Raw genomic sequence first — 23485 nt, 5'->3', positions numbered from 1 at the left:
GTCTTAATGGATGCTCAAACGATAACTAAAAATCAACTTTTTAAATTTAGGCAAAGACGGGAAGAAATCGAAAAAAAAAGCTAGCGGTTCTTTTGGCAAAAAAAGAATGAATTAGTACAAAAGGGGAAACGTGAGATTAGGAAAAAAGAGCGCCTAACAACAGAAATTATCGGGGTGGGTCTTTGGAAAAGTAAAGAGGGTATGGAAAATGGGCTTTTACAACTTACAGATAGGGAAATAAAAGAGGCACTGAAGGCACAGCTCCGGTTTCGTAGGTATGTTTTAAATCAGCAAGTTTCCAATAAGTCTATATTTTATTTTTCTGTCACCGGTAAGGAACACTCGATTTCAGTTTTAAAAGAAAATTTACAAAAATTAATTGACCTGGCTGATCCTACCTAACCGGAAGAAACTTTCAATGCCCCTTTTTAGCGGTTATAAAAAAATACAATTTCTTCATTCTTCGTTTCTAAAACCATTTTATTTGTCAATCCAGACGTCCCAGCAGACCGACATTCCGACACTTCTCACAGTATTTTAACAATTCATTATTTAATAACTGTTTTCTTTAAACCAATCGGTTAATTTTCAGATAGCAATTTATGTTACAAAATACGCCTACTACTGTACATCTGCTTTGATATCGTGCTTGAAAAGTTGCCCTTGAGATACTCAAAGTAAAACTTAACTTTTTATTTTGTCCCAAGGGGAACAATTTGGAATATATGTTTATTACAGATTAGTTCTAAATTACATATCTGTGTTTGGTAAATAATGACTATGTATTATTTTTTATCAATCGATTTGTGAATTGTCGTAACAGATCGTGTTTTGGGGTAAGATTTGAGTTAGGCTTTGTTTGATAAAGTGAGTACACCTGCGCTGATTACCTTAATTTTTAACCTATTTATCTTTGGGAAAACCTGTATTTCTTTCGTATAATAGCTGACAAGATAATATTGACTGTTTTATAAAAAATATCTGCTAAGACAGATGTTATACTGTACATATAAATGTATGTAAGAGTGTTGTAATAGACGACATACCGTTATATGAAAGAAGATCTAACATACAGGCATGTTGATTCAGAGGGGGTTGGTCACGATGAGATGTGTTTTTGTTAATGTTATCGATCGCTTTCAGTCCCTATAAAGTTATAGGAAATATATATTAAAATAATCAGCATATTTATTCTTGTGTAGAAGCTATCATACAAGAAGGAACGTCCTCCCGAATTTGAATTTGTTCTTAATTATGTATCTTTTAGTTTGTATTCACTTATTCAAACCCAACTACAAAATGTCAATGTACATCTCAAATCTGTACATAACTTGATCAGCTATTGCATATTTTTCATTTAGATTGATTAAAATAGTCTGTCATTATTTATTTAATACTCTAATTACTCCATGAAACTTTTCGTCAATATACATACTTTCCGAACATTATTTCTTAAATGGGATATCAAATATTAATTTACAAAGGCACATTCACATATAAATACCAATATAAATAGACCTAAGTTTCTATGGGTATACAGAAAATATAAATAGATTGGTCTAATATATCTACAAAAACTTAAATTTAAATTGGACTGCACACATCAAAATTAAGCACACGGGAATGGCCGATCCAAAACTGAGCTGCGTTGCGCATACTCGAAAATCTTAAATTCAATCGAAGCATGGGGCCAATTTCATCAGATAGCAAATTACGAATTAAACGAATAGTCCCGAATGGTAGTGATGGTTCATTCTTATCGGAAAATAAATCAATAATTTGAACATAACTCCGTCAACATTGAAAACCCAAAACAAATATGTCCGCGGATGGTGCACAAAAGCAGTGTATTTTACAATGCAGTCGTATGGATATATCTTGTGAAATATAGCACGCAGGTACAGTTTCTTGGCAGTTTATAATAAAGGATCATCTAGGGTTGTTATTTATATAAATATAGTGCCATAACTGTAAATAGTTTTCGAGATTTTTTTCGGCTCGGGTCACCCTAACATTGTGTCCGATAACTTGTCTGTGATATTTCTTCAGTGGAAGCCGAAGTTAAATAAAGCTATTTCACACACACGCAAAATGAAAGTAGAAATCTCGCGAGACATGTGGAATTATGAGGTGTAAACGTGCCGAATGTAATATGTCTGATGTTGGCAAAAAAGATTCTATTTTGATGACATATTGTCGGATTTATGATCATATTTTGAATGGGGTTTATGTTTTTAAATAAATAAATAAACATGCTAAGAAATGTTGACGAATATTTCGATTGGAATAACTTAAGTAGTTACAGTAATTGTTTTTAGACGATAGCACGTGATTAGAGTCGAATGGCCAATGAGATTATTTAGCAGTTGGTGCCACTCGCTCGTTTTGTTGGAGCGACGTTTACTACGAAATAAATTTTGGGATGTCATTCTTTTTACCTTCCGTATATAAATCGAAACGGAGTATAAGACGAATGCCGGACTTTGCTGAAAAATGTATCGACTTATGACCCGAAATATACGGTAATTTGGGGGGAATTTGAAACCGGTACGGATGGGCAGTAGTCGGCACGCTTTCATTCTATGGTATTACGATGCCATGTAATTTTATAGGAATATTATCGACATAAATTTGAATACCGTACGGGAATTAAATATGAACAAGCCAACAGTGAGGCTGATGTCCCCCGCCGAAATAGGAAAATAATTAGAGAGTTATTGTGTTCCAAAGTCTCAGCAAATCAAATTGCTTATCGCTCTGCTTAATCTGAGCAGAAAATGCTCATTATCAATCTTAGTCAAGGTATTACTGTAATGAAACTATACACCAAGTTTCATCACTCTCACTTAATTAGAACTAAAGTTATAGTGTCCCAAAGCATCAACCTTCGAAAGGCGGGGGACAATCAAAGTAGGAGAGTTATTGTTTTCCAAAGTCTCGACCAATCAAATTGCGTATCGCTCTGCTTACCCTGAGCAGAAAATGCTCATTATCAAACTTAGTCAAGGTATTACTGTAATGAAACTATACACCAAGTTTCATCAATCTCACTTAATTAGAACTAAAGTTATCGTGTCCCAAAGCATCAACCAATCAAATTGCTTATCTCTGCTTACCCTAAGCTGAAAATGCTCATCTTCGAACTCCATCAAGGCATTGACCTAATCAACACATACACCAAGTTTGAACATTCTAGCTCAATTAGGAAGAGAGTTATCGTGCCCCAAAGTATAAACCAATCAAATTGCTTATCTCTGCTTACCCTAAGCGGAAAATGCTCATCTTCGAACTCCATCAAGGCATTGACCTAATAAACACACACACCAAGTTTGAACATTCTAGCTCAATTAAAAGTTATCGTGTCCCAAAGCATCAACCAATCAAATTGCTTATCTCTGCTTACCCTAAGCGGAAAATGCTCATCTTCAAACTCCATCAAGGCATTGACCTAATCAACACATACACCAAGTTTGGACATTCTAGCCCAATTAGGAAGAGAGTTATCGTGTCCCAAAGCATCAACCAATCAAATTGCTTATCTCTGCTTACCCTAAGCGGAAAATGCTCATCTTCGAACTCCATCAAGGCATTGACCTAATAAACACATACACCAAGTTTGAACATTCTAGCTCAATTAGGAAGAGAGTTATTGTGTCCCAAAAAGTGTGACGGACAGACAGACGGACAGACAGAAGGACAGACAGACGGACAGACAGACAGACAGACAGACAGACAGACAGACGGACGAACCCATTTTAATAGTCCCCTGCTTTCTTCGAAAGGCGGGGGACAAAAATTATGAGGTGCATCTAATTTTTTTATTACGTATGAATTTGAATATTTTGTTGACATGTGATTCTTAATTGTGGTTTGAAAACGCCTGCTTAAATAACGATAAGAGTTATATCCCTTTATTTTCAGGAAGAAAATGTCCGACAAATAAAATTTTGAAATCCCATCACTGGTATAAAGTTTTGTTTTCGGATACAGCTCCCTCCTACATGAAACAATTATTCACGTTCTACAAACAGGAAGGACCGAATCTTCGTTCGTCCACAGATACTACTTTACTATCTGTGCCTGCTTACAAGAGACTCAGAGGAAAATTATCTTTCCTTATAAATGGTGCCCATATGTGGAATAAGCTAAATTTAAATCTGTGTTAAAAACACACTTGTTTAAATATTATTACAAACTGTGATGTGACATTTGTTAAGCGCTTAGAAATATCACCGGATATAATGAAGCGCTATAGAAGATGAATAATAATAATAATAACTAGATCTGCTAAGCAGATATGAAAGCTTTCATATTCACAATCACTTCCTGTCACATGTCAGGGGTCATATAAAGAATCTCAACAAGATAAAAAAGACCAATTATAATCACTCGTAAACAACTCTGTCGGCACGAAAAACGTCAAAGGCAAAATTTGAAATTGTGACATTTTCAAATACCATAAATTGGACCCTCATCCCGGCTATCCAGAAATGTATTCATTTTGGAAATAGGAGACGTATTCTCCAAACTACAGCCTATTGTTTTCATTTTCATGTCCGTTATCGTTGATTTTTCACTTTTTCTCATATTCAGTTCAAAATGGTGACCATCAATTGACCTAAATCAAAATTCTAATCGCTAGAATTTTAAGCATTCCTTCAAGGAATCAGAAAATGTAACTCCCATGTCTGTAAGTAAAATATTGCAAAAGCCTTATGGATTTTTCACGTTTTATGATGGTGGCACTTCCGGTTCATTCAGCAGACTTCATATTTTGTGTACACATCAGTACTTTCTTACCTAGTACAGAAAAAAAAATTTCAAGGCAATCTGACCTATATTTCGTCGATTTTTTTGAAAACTTTGATCCTTAATTTCATCAAGGGGAGATAATTTAGAAAATTTCTAATGATATCTTTCAAGTCGCATCGGTAAGATCTACTTACATACTAAATTTCATGAAAATCGTGCAACTATTAAAAAAGTTGTCAAGTTGGTCTCAACTTCCGGTTCGAAATCACAGCAACGGATTTTCGAATTTGCAGATTTGAAGTAAATGTTTCAAGGTACTGAAAGAAAAAAGAATTAGTAAAATAGGTCAAATAGTCACAAAGTTACAGCAATGTAGATCAAATGCATTCGTTCGTAAAATTCGGTGATTTAGGATGAGTAAAACGTTTTGAAAATATATTCATTCCAAAGCCACCACCCATTCTTGGGGGGTAGGTCAAAGTTTCAGAAAGATCCTACGGTTAGATTCTGAGAAATAAGATTTACAGGAAAAACACACAAAAAAAACAATATACGACCACATTTCAATGCGGGCGTATAAAAATTAACCGCATGCATATAAAATTTAATGTATGATAAATATTCAGTCCTTGTATTCTGTTGTCCTTAAATAAATCTCTTCATCTAAACACAAAACAAAACTGTCTTCCTTATCAGTCCTACTCACAAGCTTGAAACTGAACCTCCTTTATTTTCAGAAAGATATCTACTGTTGTCAAAATGTTCTGCTACTGTACCCATCATTATAAAACACCTGACCTAATGAGTCTATCGCTTTTGTTTATTTACTTATAAAACTCAGCACTCATGTACAGGGTCACATATTTGAACTTTGATATCTGAGCATTTTCTCCTTTTGATATGTGATAAATATTATTGCTGCGCAGCCAACCGCTGGAAATTACAGAGATTTTGACCACCGGAAGGATGCCTTGACAGTCAAAATAGGCGATTTCGGTTTTTAGTATTGCGGTCATTTTAAAAAATTGTCCTGTAAGGATAATGTGTATAGTACTAACACCTATCACATACGAAAGAGGCGATAAGATCCCTTTGCATTTGCAATTTCAAAATTAATTAAAACCAAATTTAAATTCCGAAAATCTTTTTTTTTTTGCAAAAATTCTTTTTTTTTTTAATCAGATCAAAATGGGAGTAAAGCACAGAGTCCGTGGTGGTATTGGGCGTATTGTGTCCAAATTTCATGGTTTTCGGACAATCGGTGCCGGTGTCGTGGCGAAATTCCACTTTTTTCCCCTTACAGAAGCCGTAAATTGACGAACAGCAGGAACCTGAACGAATGCAGATATCGCCTTGAAACTTTCAGGGCACCTAGGTACCAACGTGAAAAGTTCCTCGCCGGAATTTGGTAGTCATGGTACCTTTGGTTCCAGCGTGACGCATGCGCGAAGTCAAAAGAAGTTGCGGTGGATTTTGGGTGGATTTTGGAGTGGTTTGGTGAGTTCAGGTGGATCTAAGATGGCAGCCATAATACAATAACAAGCATTGAAGAATTTTTGCCACTGGGGTTGATTTTCACTGCACAGGCATCTTCCAGTGGTCCGATTGCCTTCAAATTTGCACAGAATGTACCTTGGGATTCTAGCTATCACATATGAAAAATAGAAGAGTGTGGGATTCCGAGAACATTTAAAATAAATTTGAAGCATTTTCTCCTTTTCATATGTGATAAATATCATCAGGGTGCTGCCAACCGCTAGAAATTCCAGAGATTTTGACCACCGGAAGGATGTCTCAGCAGTCAAAAAAGGTCAAAATAGGCCATTTCGGATTTTAGTGTCGCAAACATCGCTGCGTTCATTTTAAAAAATTGTCTTTTAAGGATAATGTGTATAGTACTAATGCCTATCACATACGGAAGATGCGATAAAATCCCTTTGCATTTGCAATTTCAAAATTAATTAAAACTAATATTAAATTACGAAAATCGTTTTTTTTTTGCTAAAACTCGTTTTTTTTTAATTGGATCAAAATGGGAGTAAAGCACAGTCCGAGGCGGTAATGGGCGATTGTGTCCAAATTTCATGGATTTCGGACAATCGGTGCCGGTGTTGTGGTGAATTCCACTTTTTTCCCCTTACAAAAGGGTTTTCTTTTAAAAATGGTCCTATCTCTTCCGAACTCGGGGCATCCAAAAATGGTCTCAAAATTAAAACTGAACACCTAGTTCCATCTCTATTTTTTGTTTAACTTTATGTACCCCCGGGAAAATGGCCACCGCTTGCCCCCCATGGGTCGGGCCCTAAAATTTATTTTTGGGAATTGTGCTTGGGACCATAGGCCAGGTACCCGGTGAGTGTCAAGTTGGTGTGCACGAAACTAGGAATGTGACGCACGCGTACACTCGAAAACATCCTTGTTGGCACGGAAAACATCAGAGGCAAAATTCAAATTTTTGAAATATTCAAATACCAAACATTCGACCATGAGCCGAGCTATCCTGAAATGGGAAGAGGGAAGTGTCTTAACTACATAACATCGCTTGGTCTTAAACACTGGGATCAGCAAGAAGTCAGGCGCACGATCTGTGATAATGTCGAGAACCACATGGAACGGGGAAACCAACCCATCACAGATAGATGTTCTCAAGGCATTCAGAAAGAATGGTTCGCCCCCCAATAAATTAGCCAATATCACGTCTGACGTGAATATTGAAACCTTGAACATTACTGATCTAAAACGGTAGAAATTTTAAATATAGAAGACAAAAGAGAGAACTATCTTCAATTAGTTGTTGCAGCTATTCTTGTATTACACCTGAAAACACGGAAAACTGACTTGAAGAGGAAAGAGAACCCTGAGGACTCTGAGGTGGGGCCGGTTTCTAAAAAGTAAAAAGATAGGTTGCCAAGCATCGAAACATACGCCCACAGCAGCTAAATCGTCCGGGCAGTCAACAAGTGTTGTCGCATATTTTTACTTTTTTCGGTAATGAAACATTTATAATACACTAAAATCTGATTAAGAGTAACTACTCATGAAGTAATTATCAGAAAACCATTAGAATTTGGTTTTTATAAAGTTCTGCCCCATGCTAACGCTTAGTATACAAAACTTTTAATATACTATTCAAAAAAAGTAGGGGATATTTGATTTTGGGGGCATAATACTAAAATATGCAAATGACTACGAAAAAAGTCACTATAGAACCTAACAGAAGAAACATTTCCCAAACGCACCAATAGCTACCGCATGGAATGCAGGTGATGCTTGGGATCATCATGGGGGTCCAACCCAAGATTTGCACGACTCTGACTTTGAATGTTACAGTCATTGTGGCATTGAATTCCAGGGTGAAAACATCAGTTTAATTGTTTTAGTGACCAGAAAACAAATTTTGATATGCGTCGGCTTACCCAAAATGAAAGGTTACGTGCCCTTGGCATGCTACAGATCGGCACAACACAGGCGGTTGTGGCGCGGACGATGAATGTTTCTCAGTCTGTCATAAGCAGGCTATGGTCCAGATACCGTGATACACAATCTGTACAGGACAGACCACGCTCAGGTCGATCAAGGGCGACAACTCAAGCCCAGGATCGATTTATCCGTACCTTGGCCTTAAGAAATCGTGTCATCACAGCAAATCAGATCAGCGCTCGTCTTTAAACAGACACTGGTGTGAGAGTGAGTGGCCAGACGATTCGGAATCGACTGCATAGGGGTCACCTTCGCGCCCGACGTCCTCGCGTGATCCCTTGTTTGAGAGATCATCACATTCAGGCAAGACGTCGTTGGTGTAGGGATCGTCAACACTGGGATAATCGACGCTGGAGCAATGTGATGTTTTCAGATGAGTCAAGGTTCACTGTTGATTTTTTGGACAGACGTAGGAGGGTGTGGCGTCGTCGAAACGAGCGCTTCCAAGACGTTAACGTCATCAGACATGATCGATTTGGGGGTGGTTCTGTTATGGTGTGGGGAGGCATCACTGTTGCTGGAAGAACGGCTTTACATGTTGTTGCAGGGCGTGTTACAGGCCAGTACTACCGGGACAACATCTTGGCAGTCCATGTTGTGCCGTTCGCACGACGTCATGGCCGCCGTTTCATCTTCTAGGATGACAACGCAAGATGTCACAGGGCCAGGATCGTTACAGGTTACCTCCAACAACAGAACATCACCACATTACCTTGGCCAGCACTGAGTCCCGACCTCTCCCCCATCGAGCATGTCTGGGACATGCTTGGACAGAGGTTACGTCAACGTCAACAACGTCCTGCCAATGTCCAAGAACTTGCTGCTGCGTTGCAACAGGAATGGGACAATCTGGACCAAAATGACCTTAGACTTTTCTTTAGGAGTATGCCACGTCGGATCAATGCTTGTTTGGCAAACAGAGGAGGATTTACCCGTTACTGACTTGGTTGTTATGCTGTGGTAACTTTGCTGTTTGATGGTCAGTGCCTTACTCAGTCTAACGATCATTTGGAATAAATCGATGAATGTGAACTTCATTTCATTTTGTCATTTGTTTCTTCGTCAGTTTCATTAGGTGACTTTAATAACACTTAAAAATCAAATATCCCCTACTTTTTTTGAATAGTATATCATGGATTTAGCTGTTCAAGTCATAAAAATTTACTTGTTCGTTATCAAGATCTTAAGCTCTGTGTATCAATCTGATGTCAATTGGATGATAACTTTAGCATCTAGAGCGTCCACAAGATTTTTTTAAGTGATCAAGGGCCTTAACTCTGGCAGTAATTATCGGAAATCGCTGAAAATCAATAGGCTTCTTCGTCTCATGACCTTAAACACTGTGTATAAATTTGAAGTCAATCGGATATTAACTTTGGCCTGTAGAGTGTCCACAAGATTTTTTGAAGTGATCAAGGGCCATAACTCTGGCAGTAATTATCGGAAATCGCTGAAAATCAATAGGTTTCTTCGCTTCATGACCTTAAACACGTGTGTATAAATTTAAAGTCAATCTGATATTAACTTTAGCCTCTAGAGTGTCCACAAGATTTTTTGAAGTGATCAAGGACCATAACTCTAGCAGTAATTATCAGAAATCGCCGAAAATCAATAGGTTTCTTCATTTCATGGCCTTAAACACTGTATATAAATTTAAAGTCAATCGGATATTAACTTTAGCCTCTAAAGCGTCCACAAGCAATTGTGGACGCCGCCCGACAGGACCGACGGATGGGGGCGACGACAATATACGACCACATTTCAATGTGGGCGTATAAAAAACAACTGGATTCTTCATCTCATGACCTTAAACACTGTGTATAAATTTAAGGTCAATCAGATATTAACTTTGGCCTCAATCTGATTAAAATACAGATCTATATTTCGTTTCGTTTTTTTATACTTTCGATGGATTACACTACATGACTGACTTATGACCCTATGACATCAGACATTTGATTAACCAATCAGCATTGATGTTACTAGTGGATTGCCCACAGTTCCGTGAAAAACATGCCTAAAGCTTGCCGTAACAGACCGTTTCATTGGCTTATCCCCGACACCATTCAGAACACGAGTTAAATAACAACTCTTCCAGATCCAAGTGTAGTAAAGACAAGTAAAACGAAATTTTGAACTATAAAAATGAAACGAAATAGGATCTGTGTTTTAACCAGATTGCTTTGGCCTCTAGAGCGTCCACAAGATTTCTTGAAGTGATGAAGGGCCTTAACTCTGACAGTTATTATCGAAAATCGCTGAAAATCAATAGGATTCTTCGTCTCATGACCTTAAACACTGTGGATAAATTTAAAGTCAATCTGATATTAACTTTGGCCTCTAGAGCATCCACAAGATTTTTCAAAGTGATCAATGCGATTAAGATGCCCGACAAATGAGGTGGATTAAAATTATAATCATTCTTATTGAATTGATGAATAGTCCGACAAAAGGAAAGCAATGACTTCTGTTTAAGATTAGATTGATGAATTGTCCGACAAAGGATTAAGTCAGTCAATCAAGGCAGATTAAGTAGTTAAATCAAGGTAGGTTTATACTATAGACGGTATAACACGATAAATACGTTGATCACTTAATTACCTAATAAACCCAGGGTATTATCGACGATAATCGGGTTGAGTGGTAGTTATACACTCAGTAAACTATATTAATTTTGAATATTATTCACCATGTCTTGATGTCCGATTGGGCATATTCCCGGTCGGACAATTTTGGGCGTTTGGAAAAAAGATTCGGACACTGATGGATAGGATAAACCTGCACGCAGCAGTTTTCATCAACCCTTCCTTGAAGTGTCAAATTTTACAATGAACCCCTCCCACGAACCCCTCCCACGTGTATGGCGCTATCGCGTGTTGCACATGCAGCTCAGTGGTTCTGTTGGGGCGATAAGTTCTTCATTTGTGAAGATACTCTCAAAGCATGTCAAGTGTCCATGACTATTTATCATACCACAACCTGCATAGGTATTTGCATTTCAATATCCCCTACTTTTTTTGAAGAGTATACGTCCACATGAAAATGTGGGCGTATAAAAACACCTACACCAAGTTTGAACATTCTAGCTCTGTTTTTAGAAGGAGAGTTATTGTGTCCCAAAAAGTGTGGCCGACAGATCCATTTTAATAGTCCCCAGCTTTAGAGATTGGAAATTTCATTTCATATTTATTAAAGACAGCCATACAAAGCCTGGAGATACAAGCAGCAGCCATGTCTCGAAATAATATAGCCATAGACAGCAGTTTATCCGAAAGAAAAATTGGATGTTGACCAAATTTGATAAGAATTCCTATTAGATACACAGGGCTGCTGACAATCAGTATCGCAGCGCAATTTGCGATACATATTTTGTCCCTTGCTAACCAAAAATTAAAATCTATCGTTTTTGATAACTGCGAATCATTAATGTGCCTGTCATTTTGTATATTGACACAAGAAAAATCCACATTTTGAAGACTAGAATGCTTACTCAACACTTTAAACGTGTATAAAATGTTGAATAAAATTTTATAAACAAAACCGAATTCTCTGTGTGACATTTTCTTCTCGAACTACCCTGATTTTGACCTGTCTGATTATGATAGAATGACCATAGCAACCATTATAATATGGTCAGACCAGCCTTGAAATGAAATTTACCCATTATGATTCAAATACACTCACTATCTTTGTTTTTTGTATTTCAGGTGTGTGTTTCAATAAGCCAATGGTTGAATTTCATTGTTGATGACATACAAGAAACAATTCATGAAGATTTCCTAGAATAAAGTTTTGAGGTGTAGAATTTTTGGCCACTGCAAACAGAGTCTAGCACACAGAAAATATTCATTCGTAGTGAGTCGCCCAGGAAATTTAGAGGACTGTTATACTCATTCGACGCCACTTTTCGACCAATCAAAATCCAAGAAATTTCCATTTTGGGCTACAATACATGTTAACGTATTGTAAAATGATAAATCAAAGTAAAAATTCTCGTAAAATATTATTGTTTATATCGCATGTGTCTAGTTAATCAAGGTGCACCCAACTGAACAAAAATAGTAATACAAGATAAAAAGCAGACGAAATTGTTTTCTAACGAAGATTTCTAACATAACAAAAAAATAACAATTAAAATGAGTGGGGCTTCGGAAGTCACTGTCAAGAATTGGCTTCAGACATAAGACCTAACTAAATGTCTACATCACATTCACAAACTGTCACAAGTACTTGTGGCAGTGCTAAAAAATCTAAGAATAGTCAGGATGGAATCTAATCATATTTGTTATGAATTAAAGTAATATCTTGTTATTTAGGTGTTTTACGTTGAAACTGAAAAACTGCTAATCAAATTTGGCAAAATTGGACTTTTTGATTAGCAGTGCTGCTAATCAACTGTGAAAAATTACCGACAGCCCTGTAGATACAGTCAACATCCATGCTTCCAGAGAGATACAATGTTTCTGGAAAAGCTTGTGAACACGATAGAGTTCAGATTTCTCGAAGGATCCTTTAAGCTTTCAAAAAATGAAATGAAATGGGGTTTTATGCTTTCAAGAAACTAATCTTCTGTGTAGTTAATTATTTTGTTTATACGATTGTATGTTTATATATTAATGTAGGTAAAACTGTTTGATAATTGTAAAGCTTGTCTCAACATTACTTAGTGAAAGATTGCGTTCTGCAAATTTCAATAAGAACAATAAAAGAAGTGTTTTATTTACCCTCCACTTGTGAAAGATTTTCTTCAGTTCTTGGGAGACATCTTTAAAGAGAGGTGAACATTTTGGCCAGTCTTGTGATATTGGTGATGTTGATGGTAGATTTCCTTTGAGTTTTAATAAAAACTGCTTCTTCTGTTAAAAGAAAGCAACATTTATTGTCATATACGGTAACACAATGGGTGGTGGGGGTGGGAGGTTATTTCATCAAGTTCATAATTTTAAAGAGAAAATAACCTTAGTTAGACTCGCTTATTTATTGAAAATTGAACCAATATGACTCGAAATACCTATTAATTTAGTAAATTTGTTATTTTTAGAAAAACGAGGAAAACAGTTGTGTGATAGAAATTTTGGAAGCCGAGGATTCACCACAAGAAATTGATATAATAAAACAGTTATCTATAAGTAAAATATGATATATTCCTTTTTAAAATTGTACTGATATTAAATTACTACAGTACATTTTTCAATAAAATCAATATACTGTCACACAATTTTGTGCCGTAAGTGCAGGAGGACTGAATCGCACATATACAAACATCTATAAGACAAACCTGTGGATAAGACCTTGGTGCCCAGTGCGCTGAACAGTCCTGTAGTGAAAGGCCTACAGGCTTCACTCAAAATGAAAACAAACTCGGCAAAAGTGAGAATATATAAATTTTCTCATATTAGTTACACTTTTCAATAATGTGTTCTTTTTTTTATTTTAGTCAACACAGCATGATCATGATTATTTAAGTACAATAAGAACGGATAGACTGGCCGAGGCTATTGATAATTTGACAAGTAAACATTGAGTTTTCTACATTTTTACATGACTACAATACAGCAATTCAGAAAGCTACAGTATTTGATGAACATAACCAAAAAGTGCAAATATTGACTTTATATAATGTAAAAGATGATGACAATTTATTTCAACATTTTACTGGTTTTCCTACTTATTCAGTGTTTTTAGCCTTATTTAATGGAGCTAAATCGCTAATATTTAGGACCTATAAATTTACCCTAATGGGTCTCAACGTATATAATAATGTAATCTGATTGTATATAAACTGATTCACATTCAGCTGTTTCCGTTTTGACTCTAATTTCAAATCAGTTATGTCCAGCGAAATACGGCATGAGTCTCAACCGAATGGCAATTTCTAGCATCTGGTTATTCCAGTCTATTGCGCATGCTCTCCAGATAAGGTATGGCGTCACTGTTCGATAGGAGTTGTGGAATATGTCTAGCCTCATTCTTTCTGGTCACTTGTTACAAATGACGCTGAAACAGACTATGGTACACGATTCGTGTACCAATGGTATAATGTTTATTTTGACTTAAATATTGGATATCAGAAGCGTACCTTTTCCCGGTAAGATCACAACATCAATGTTGATTTGAATTGACAAATAATTTGTGTTTTCAACGTGTAAGACTTTGGATGTTATTGAGTTAGAGACTTAGCTACTTTAATTATTTAGAAGACAAAGTTTAAAAGATATGAAAAATGATAAAGGAAGTAAAACCTACGAATTTAATTTTTTTAATAATCGGTACATTTCTAAGCCAGGCAAGAAAAGAGCTTTAACTAAGCAATATCATTCTAATTATAAGCATCACAGTACAGTGAAATTTATGGTTGGTATCAGTCCAGCAGGAGCAGGAACATGTGTCTCAAATATATGGTGGTAGGGCTTCCGACAAATTTATTACTAATGATTCTAAAAGTTTATTATCTTATCTCGATACGGGGACGAGCATTATGGCAGACAGAGGCTTTATATTTGCGATGATTTACTTGCTGGTGTTCAGTTAATTATTCCCCCTTTTAAACCCAAAGACAAGGCCCAATTTTCTAAAGATCAAGTGCTAAGAAGTAAAAAAAATATCAGAGGCCCGTGTTCATATAGAAAGGGCAATAAGACGTATTAAACAGTTTCTCTTGCTAAGGATTGAGGTCAAGTTGGCCATGATAGGAAATTACGAAAATATTTTTCGTACCTGTGCTTATCTTGTAATTTTCAAGATCCTTTTCTCAAAGTATAAGCTTAATTAAAACTAGAACTGCGAAGCAGTAATGACGGGTTTCACTGGTGCCACATTACCCTTGAACTTATGTCACATTCGGTGCCACGTTACCCTTCCAGTACCAACAAAACTGATAAACAGATTTCCACATATACATTGCAGACGTGTTATAAAATGGACGCAGAATCAACCAAATCCCGCAATATCAATTCTATTCTCCGCAACTGAACAAGGTAGAAACCATTTTGTGATATCTATATGATCGTATGGGTTCATTCTATTAGTTGATTTGAATCAAATATCAAAATTTTAAACAAATAACAAATACGACTCATTTGAATAAATTATTTGTTTCGAAGGCTATAAATACAGTTTTTGCCCAATTTACATCATTTCTGGTGACATTGAAAATGTTAAATTGGTTTGACCTAGTTAAAATTGACATTACGCATCAAATGGTGTCACTTTTATGAAAATCCAATAATAATTGACTCTTTTACAGGCAAACTAGCGGAAATAGTGGCTCATGCAAAATAGCCCATTTCTCGGGAACTGCTCATATTACAAACTAATTTTCACATACATTCTCTTCGTATGGATTATTGCTACAAGTTTATGAAATTGGCGAAGAAATATATTAAAACATGAAAAGCCTGAATGGGTTGTAAATAGCTCATTTTTTCACCTTTTTTCACCTTTAAATCGAAATGACCCAAAAACAAAATTTAAAAAAATGAGCCCGATGTTTTCTGTGCCTTTACAGGGAACACCCTTTCAGTCATACCAGATTTGAAAAAAATAATATTTGCTTTCAAAAAGTGGTACCGAACTGTCAAAATTGTAGTTTTTGCTAAATTTACGTCACTTCCGTTGCCGAAAGGAAAATGTACCGGTAACAAAAAAAACTAGAACTGCGATGCAGTAATGACGGGTTTCACCGGTGCCACGTTACCCTAAACATATTTCACTTCCGGTACCAATGAAACCATTAAACAGGTTTCCACCTAATCATTGCACACATCAAATAAAATGGACACCGAATCAACCAAATCCAGCAATATCAATTCATTTTATACATTTGTTACATGTAAGTGTACAGTACTTTCGGTGATAATGAAAATGTTCAATTATTTTTATGAAATCAGAAATGGCATAAGGCATCACATGGTGAAAATTTTATGTAAATCGAATAATAATTGCCACTTTTATAGACCAAAAACCTTGAAAAGTGACTTGTAGAAAACCGTCTATTTCTCTTCAACCGTACAAGTTAGAAACCATTTTCTGGTATCTGTATGATCGTATGGATTCATTCTATTTGTTGATTGGAATCAAATATCATAATTTTAAAAACATAACAACTCAGACTCATTTGAATAAAATATATGATTTGAAGGCTAAAAATACAGTTTTTGTCAAAATGACGTTACTTTTGGTGATAATGAAAATCTTAAATTACTTGTATGATATCGTAAATGGCATTAGGTATCACATAGTGAAAATTTCATGAAAATCGAATAATAATTGACACTTTTATGGCCAAAAAACCTTGAAAAGTGACCTGTTGAAAATTGCCTATTTCTCCACAACTGAACAAGTTAGAAACCATTTTGTGATATCTATATGATCGTATGGGTTCAATCTATTAGTTGATTAGAATCAAATATCAAAATGTTAAACAAACAACAAATACGACTCATTTCAATAAATTATTTGTTTCTGAGGCTATAAATACAGTTTTTGCCCAAATTTCGTCATTTCCGGTGACATGGAAAATGTTAAATTGAGTTGAACTAGTCACAATTGACATTACACATCAAATGGTGTCACTTTTATGAAAATCCAATAATAATTGACTCTTTTACAGACACAATAGCGTAAAGAGTGACTCATGCAAAATTGACCATTTCTCGGCAACTGCTCATATTACAAACTAATTTTGAGATAGATTCTCTTCGTATGGATTAATGCTACAAGTTTATGAAAGTTGCGAAGAAATATTTTAAAATATGAAAAGCCTGAAAAGGTTGTAAATAGCTCATTTTTTCACCTTTAAATCAAAATGACCCGAAAACGAAATCAAAATTAAAAAAACTGAGCCCGATGTTTTCTGCGCCTTTACAGGGCACACACTTTCAGTCATACCAGATTTGAAAAAAACAATATTTGCTTTCAAAAAGTGGTACCGAACTGTCAAAATTGTAGTTTTTGCTAAATTTACGTCACTTCCGTTGCCGAAAGGTAACTTTACCGGTAACAAAAAAATGACATTTTGGATCACGGAGCATATGAATTTTGTTTTATACAAATCGAGCAATAAATAATTAATCCAGGACTGAAAAACTGAATTAACCAATGGCGGCCAAGGGAAATTACGATGACAAAAAATGGTGCCATTTTTGGTCAAATCAGTTGACTCTTTAACCCTGGGTAAAATACCACATTAAAATATTCATAAATAAAAAAGTTTTTTGTAAAATTTTAAATTTTTAAAATTTGGCGCCTAATATCTATCTCCGTGGAAAATCAAAAATCTAAAGAACCATGGCTATGTGCCTTGTCTCTGGCTGTGTCAAAATGTATCCAATGTTAAAATCCAATGATTATTGTTAATATTACGGCAATATTTAAAAAAACAATAACTTCGACGATTTCAGACATTTCTCATTGTCGCAGAACGTTCGAAATAGCTTTAATCTCTAAGTCACACCCACTTTCCCAGTAAAACCGAAAACATTGAATCAATCCGAGAAGTAGTTTCTGAGATACAATCAAAATGGAAAAAGAAAAATAATAATAATAAGAACTAGACTTGCTTGCAAGACTGAAGGCTTTCACCGTGCCAAAGTGTCACATGATCGACAGATGCATGACAAAAGACTATCCTCACCACTCCCCCACCCCCACCCAAAAAAACCCAAATACACTAGCATAACTCAGATATTGACACGTTCTTTGCATGCTCTAAATTCCAAGAAATAACAATTTTAGTAAATTTTCAAATTTTGAAGAAAAAATGAGAACGACATGGTATTTCAATTTGGCCGTTATCACATCCGCAATATCCCCAGCTGTACGAAAATATAACTTTTTCGAAAATCGGTTGGGAATTCGCATAATTAGGGCTGGTTTTCAATTTTCGTGCACGTTAAAGATTTACACAACTTCCGGTCTGTCCACAACTTTCGCAATAGCTATAAGTAATAATTGTTAAAAACAAGGGAAAAATCATCATTCAGAACACTATCTGTTAGTTTCAGAGATTTACGCGAATTGTAAATGGAATTTAAAAAAAAAACAAAAAAAAGTTTTCCGAATGGGACAAAAACAGTCTTTATGGTCTCAGATAACAACTAAAATCCTAAATCTATATTATCAACTTCAACTTTTCTTTACATTTATGGATGGGTGACTTTCTTATAAATAGCTGCAGCAGGGAGCTTTATTTTAAATGGTATAAAGAGATGACGTCATGTACACAAAAAACTGGGATATTAATTTCAGGAGCAACTGTTATTTACTGATATGAAATATTTTCACTTTAGAAGCACCAGTGCCAGATATTGGTTAACAATAGAACACCTTTAGTTCAAATATTGCCACTTTGAAAAATAGCTCTCTATATATTATACGTATGCAGAACGTTCCGATTATGACCCTTTCGGACTTTTGTTGATATACAGTGCCATTTGTTTGGCCACTCTTGATACTTTTGACCGTTGTACGGTGGTTTCATACAGGGGGGTAACAAGCGCGTGCACTGTATCATAAAGAAAGTCTGTCATTGAATCAACTGGCGTGGTTTCGAATCCCCGGTTGTACGTGACAAGGAGTAGGGTCGCCTGTCCAACCTCATGGTTTTTTTTCCGGGTCCTCCGGTTTCCTCCCACCGGCAAAGACCCCTACGCGCAAGCGAATTATTGAAATAAGATTAAACCATATATTAGTCCCGAAATGACCTAGTTTGTGTCAAGTGGAATAAATGTTTCTTATATAGATACAATATGCTGGCTGGAATTTGCACGGTCTGAAATTGAGTCAACTGGCGGGGTTTTGATTCCCCGGTTGTACGTGACAGGGAGTAGGATCGCCTGTCCAACCTCGTGGGTTTTCTCCGGGTCCTCCGGTTTCCCCCCACTGCTAAAGACCCCTACGCGCAAGCGAATTATTGAAATAAAAATAAACCATGTTAGTCACGAAATGACCTCTAAACATGCTCGTACAGCGGCGCTAGTCTTCTGTTATATAGAATTCCAACCGCCAAGGGATCTTTTACGGTCACACCAATGTGTATACGGGACTTCGGAATCGCGTTCATGTTAGCTACTCAAATATGTAACTGGTTCAAAAATTGATTGAATATTCAATGAAATATCGCCAATTTTCTGGTTTCGTGCACGTTAAAGATTTGACATTTCAAAAAATGATACAGTGGTTTCATACAACAGAGTACCCATTTATCTCTCGATTGAAAAAGTTTTAAAAAAATCGTTGGGGCGTTTCCGAGAAACATGCGTCTAAATTTGCTTCAAATCGCAAAATATCTTACTTTTCAAAGTCACATAACTTTTTTAGTTTTTGATAGAAACTTGTCGCTGAAGTACCATCTGATAGACAATTCAATTGGCTATTAAACGATATAAAACTTTTACTAAACGACAAGAACACTGTTGATACATCGCATTTTCCGCACAGGCTCCCATTTTTCACAATTTTGTCAAAGTTTGGATACCTTTCTTGACTACTTCCGGTGATTAGAGGATTTTCATTTATAGTTCAAGGACTGGTTTGGTCCTTCGACTTAATATTCCTGAAGTTTCAGAAAAATCGTTGAAGCCGTTTTAAAAAAATAAGAACTCTACGATTTGACCAAAATGCGAAAAAAATTTAAAAATCAAAGTCAACATTTCAGAACAAAACTTATATTGTTGGAATCGGACTGATGTCAGTTATCCAAAAATATAACTGAAATTTCAAAATTCCCAAAAATAAAAGCTTTAGAAAATTTTGAAAATTTTCCATTTTTCACCGAAAAAATGAGAGCGACAAAGTTTCTAATTTCCACAGTTTTGAACTGCTATCTGCTCAGAAATGTCTCCTGCTATCCAAAAATGTAAATATCTGAAGAATCCATTGAGAATTAAGAGAATAATGGCCGATTTAAAATTTTCGTGCACGTTAAAGATATGACGCATTTCCGCTATGCGCACAAATTTCGAAATAGCTTTAAGCAGTAGCTGCACACCACTTTTCCGGCAGAAAATCAAATTTCAAACCTCTATCTCTTATAGTTGCTGAGATCTAGCTTCCCCCAATAAAAAAATAATAATAATAATAATATTAATCTTAGTAATAACAATAGTCTTTCACCAAAGGTGAAAGCCTAATAATAATATTAATCTTAGTAATAACAATAGTCTTTCACCGAAGGTGAAAGCCTAACTAGACTTGCTTGCAAGACTGAAGGCTTTCACCGTGCCAAGGCGTCACACGATCGCCAGATGCATGACAAAAGACTTTCCTCACCACTCCCCCACACCCCACCCCCCAAAAAAACAACCCAATACACTAACATAACTCAGATATTGACACGTTCTTTGTATTCGCATTGCGATAGAGAAGGTAATTGAATAATAGAGTTGAACAATTCACATCACGATAATGCTAGATCGGTAGAATCAAACAGACGCCGCCAATACAATTATGTAAGCGAAAACTCAAAATTCCAAGAAATAACAATTTTAGTAAATTTTCAAATTTTGAAGAAAAAATGAGAACGACATGGTATTTCAATTCGGCCGTTATCGCATCCGCAATATCCCAAGCTGTACAAACATATAACTTTTTCGAAATCGGTTGGGAATTCACATAATTAGGGCCGGTTTTCAATTTTCGTGCACGTTAAAGATTTACACAACTTACGATCTGTCCACAACTTTCGCAATAGTTATAAGTAATAATTGTTAAAAACAAGGGAAAAATCAATATTCAGAACACTGTCTGTTAGTTTCAGAGATCTACACGAATTGTAAATGGAATAAAAAAAAACAACAAAAAACAGTTTTCCGAATGGGACAAAAACAGTCTTTTAGTCTCAGATAACAAATAAAACCTGAAATCATAATTATCAACCTCAACTTTCCTTTATACTAAGAAAGGGGCGACTTTCTTATAAATAGCTGCAGCAGGGAGCTTTATTTTAAATGGTATAAAGAGATGATGTCATGTACACAAAAAAACTGGGATATTAATTTCAGGGGCAACTGTTTTTTACTGATATGAAATATTTTCACCCTAGAAGCACCAGTGCCAGATATTGGTTAACAGTAGAACACCCTTAGTTCAAATATTGCCACTTAGAAAAATAGCTCTCTATATTATACGTATGCAGAACGTTCCGATTATGACCCTTTCGGACTTTTGTCGATATACAGTGCCATTTGTTTGGCCACTCTTGATACTTTTGACCGTTGTACGGTGGTTTCATACAGGGGGGTAACAAGCGCGTGCACTGTATCATAAAGAAAGTCTGTCATTGAATCGACTGGCGTGGTTTCGAATCCCCGGTTGTACGTGACAAGGAGTAGGGTCGCCTGTCCAACCTCGTGGGTTTTTTCCGGGTCCTCCGGTTTCCTCCCACCGGCAAAGACCCCTACGCGCAAGCGAATTATTGAAATAAGATTAAACCATATATTAGTCCCGAAATGACCTAGTTTGTGTCAAGTGGAATAAATGTTTCTTATATAGATACAATATGCTGGCTGGAATTTGCACGGTCTGAAATTGAGTCAACTGGCGGGGTTTTGATTCCCCGGTTGTATGTGACAGGGAGTAGGATCGCCTGTCCAACCTCGTGGGTTTTCTCCGGGTCCTCCGGTTTCCACCCACTGCTAAAGACCCCTACGCGCAAGCGAATTATTGAAATAAAAATAAACCATATGTTAGTCCCGAAATGACCTCTAAACATGCTCGTACAGCGGCGCTAGTCTTCTGTTATATAGAATTCCAACCGCCAAGCGATCTTTTACGGTCACACCAATGTGTACACGGGACTTCGGAATCGTGTTCATGTTAGCTACTCAAATATGTAACTGGTTCAAAAATTGATTGAATATTCAATGAAATATCGCCAATTTTCTGGTTTCGTGCACGTTAAAGATTTGACGTCATTAATAAAAATGTGATATTAATTACAGAGTCCATGCTCAAACAACGTCATGGCTTTTATCATAGGTGCAATATTCGATACTACTGTACGATACTACAGCAATCGTTTAATAAATTGGACTTTCTTATAAAAAGCGCGAGCCGTCGATTTCTGTCCAGATGATTACCGGTATAAAATGATTTTGACAAAGAAGCAACAATATTAATTCAAAGACTAATTATTACACACAGCAATCAACTATTTCTGTTACAGGGTCACTAAATCCATATTTTGGATAGAATAAAACACTCATAGTTGAAATAATTTCAGTTCAAATATCATCACTGATAAAATCACTCTTGAATAGGCTGTATACGTTGACAAAACGTACAGATTGTATCTCCCCTTATGTTTCGCTTAACAATGAAAGGTGCCGTGTTCAATTTTCGATCCCTTTGTTCTGCTACTCCTGAAATTTGGAACTGTTGTACAATGGTTTTATATATAACACTACTGATAGGCCTCTCTGTAGAAGAAGTTCCAAAAAAATATTATGTTGACTTTTCGAGAAATAGACCTCTAAAAATGCTCCAAATCGTAAAAATATGACGTTTTGGTAATGATGTTCCAAAATCCCAGGTCTGTCACATGGACTAGTAGGAGTTATCCGCTGTTTAATTTAACAGTTATATAATTACTTTTCTTGGAAAAGCCACCAATGATTTCTTTCAAACTTGCTCAATCGAGATTCTACTGGGTAGTGTATTGTGTGAAACCCTTGTACAATTTTTCTAATTGTCATGGGTAGCCGAAAAAAGAGATTGAAAATTGAAAACAGCGTATTTTTACGAGTTGGGGCATGTTTAGGGGTCAATATCTGAGTTATGCTAGAGTGTGGTTTTTTTTTGGGGGGGGGGGGGAGTGGTGGGGATAGTCTTTTGTCATATATCTGGCGATCGTGTGACGCCTTTGCGACCGTGAAAGCCTTCAGCATTGCGCGCAATTCTAGTAAGGCTTTCACCTTCGGTGAAAGACTATTGTTATTACTAAGATTATTAGGCTTTCACCTTTCTTTTCGGTGAAAGGCTATTGTTATTACTAAGATTAATATTATTATTCTTTCTTTTATTGGGGGAAGCTAGATCTATAAGAGATAGAGGTTTGAAATTTTCCGTCGGAAAAGTGGCTTGCAGCTACTGCTTCAAACTATTTCGAAATTTGTACGCATAGCGGAAATGCGTCAAATCTTTAACGTGCACGGAAATTGAAAACCGGCCATTATTCTGTTAATTCTCAATCGATTCTTCAGATATGTACATTTTTGGATAGCTGGAGACATTTCCAAGCAGATAGCAGTTCAAA

The 23485-nt window shown here is 36.1% G+C and overlaps 1 protein-coding gene across 1 annotated transcript in view; it reads right to left on the bottom strand.

Moving 5' to 3' along the window:
• LOC126820653 (unconventional myosin-Ib) overlaps window positions 1-23485 on the bottom strand; it is a 287803-nt gene that overhangs the window by 79945 nt on the left and 184373 nt on the right. Inside the window, exon 19 of the mRNA XM_050548748.2 lies at window positions 12957-13088. Coding sequence (XP_050404705.1) covers window positions 12957-13088 — 132 coding nt within the window. The remainder of the gene's footprint in view (window positions 1-12956; window positions 13089-23485) is intronic.

Source organism: Patella vulgata, chromosome 5 (assembly GCF_932274485.2).
Source record: "Patella vulgata chromosome 5, xgPatVulg1.2, whole genome shotgun sequence".
NCBI classification, from domain to species: domain Eukaryota; kingdom Metazoa; phylum Mollusca; class Gastropoda; family Patellidae; genus Patella; species Patella vulgata.
Note: the sequence above shows the minus strand (reverse complement) of the source record. Positions and strands in the feature narration are given on the sequence as shown.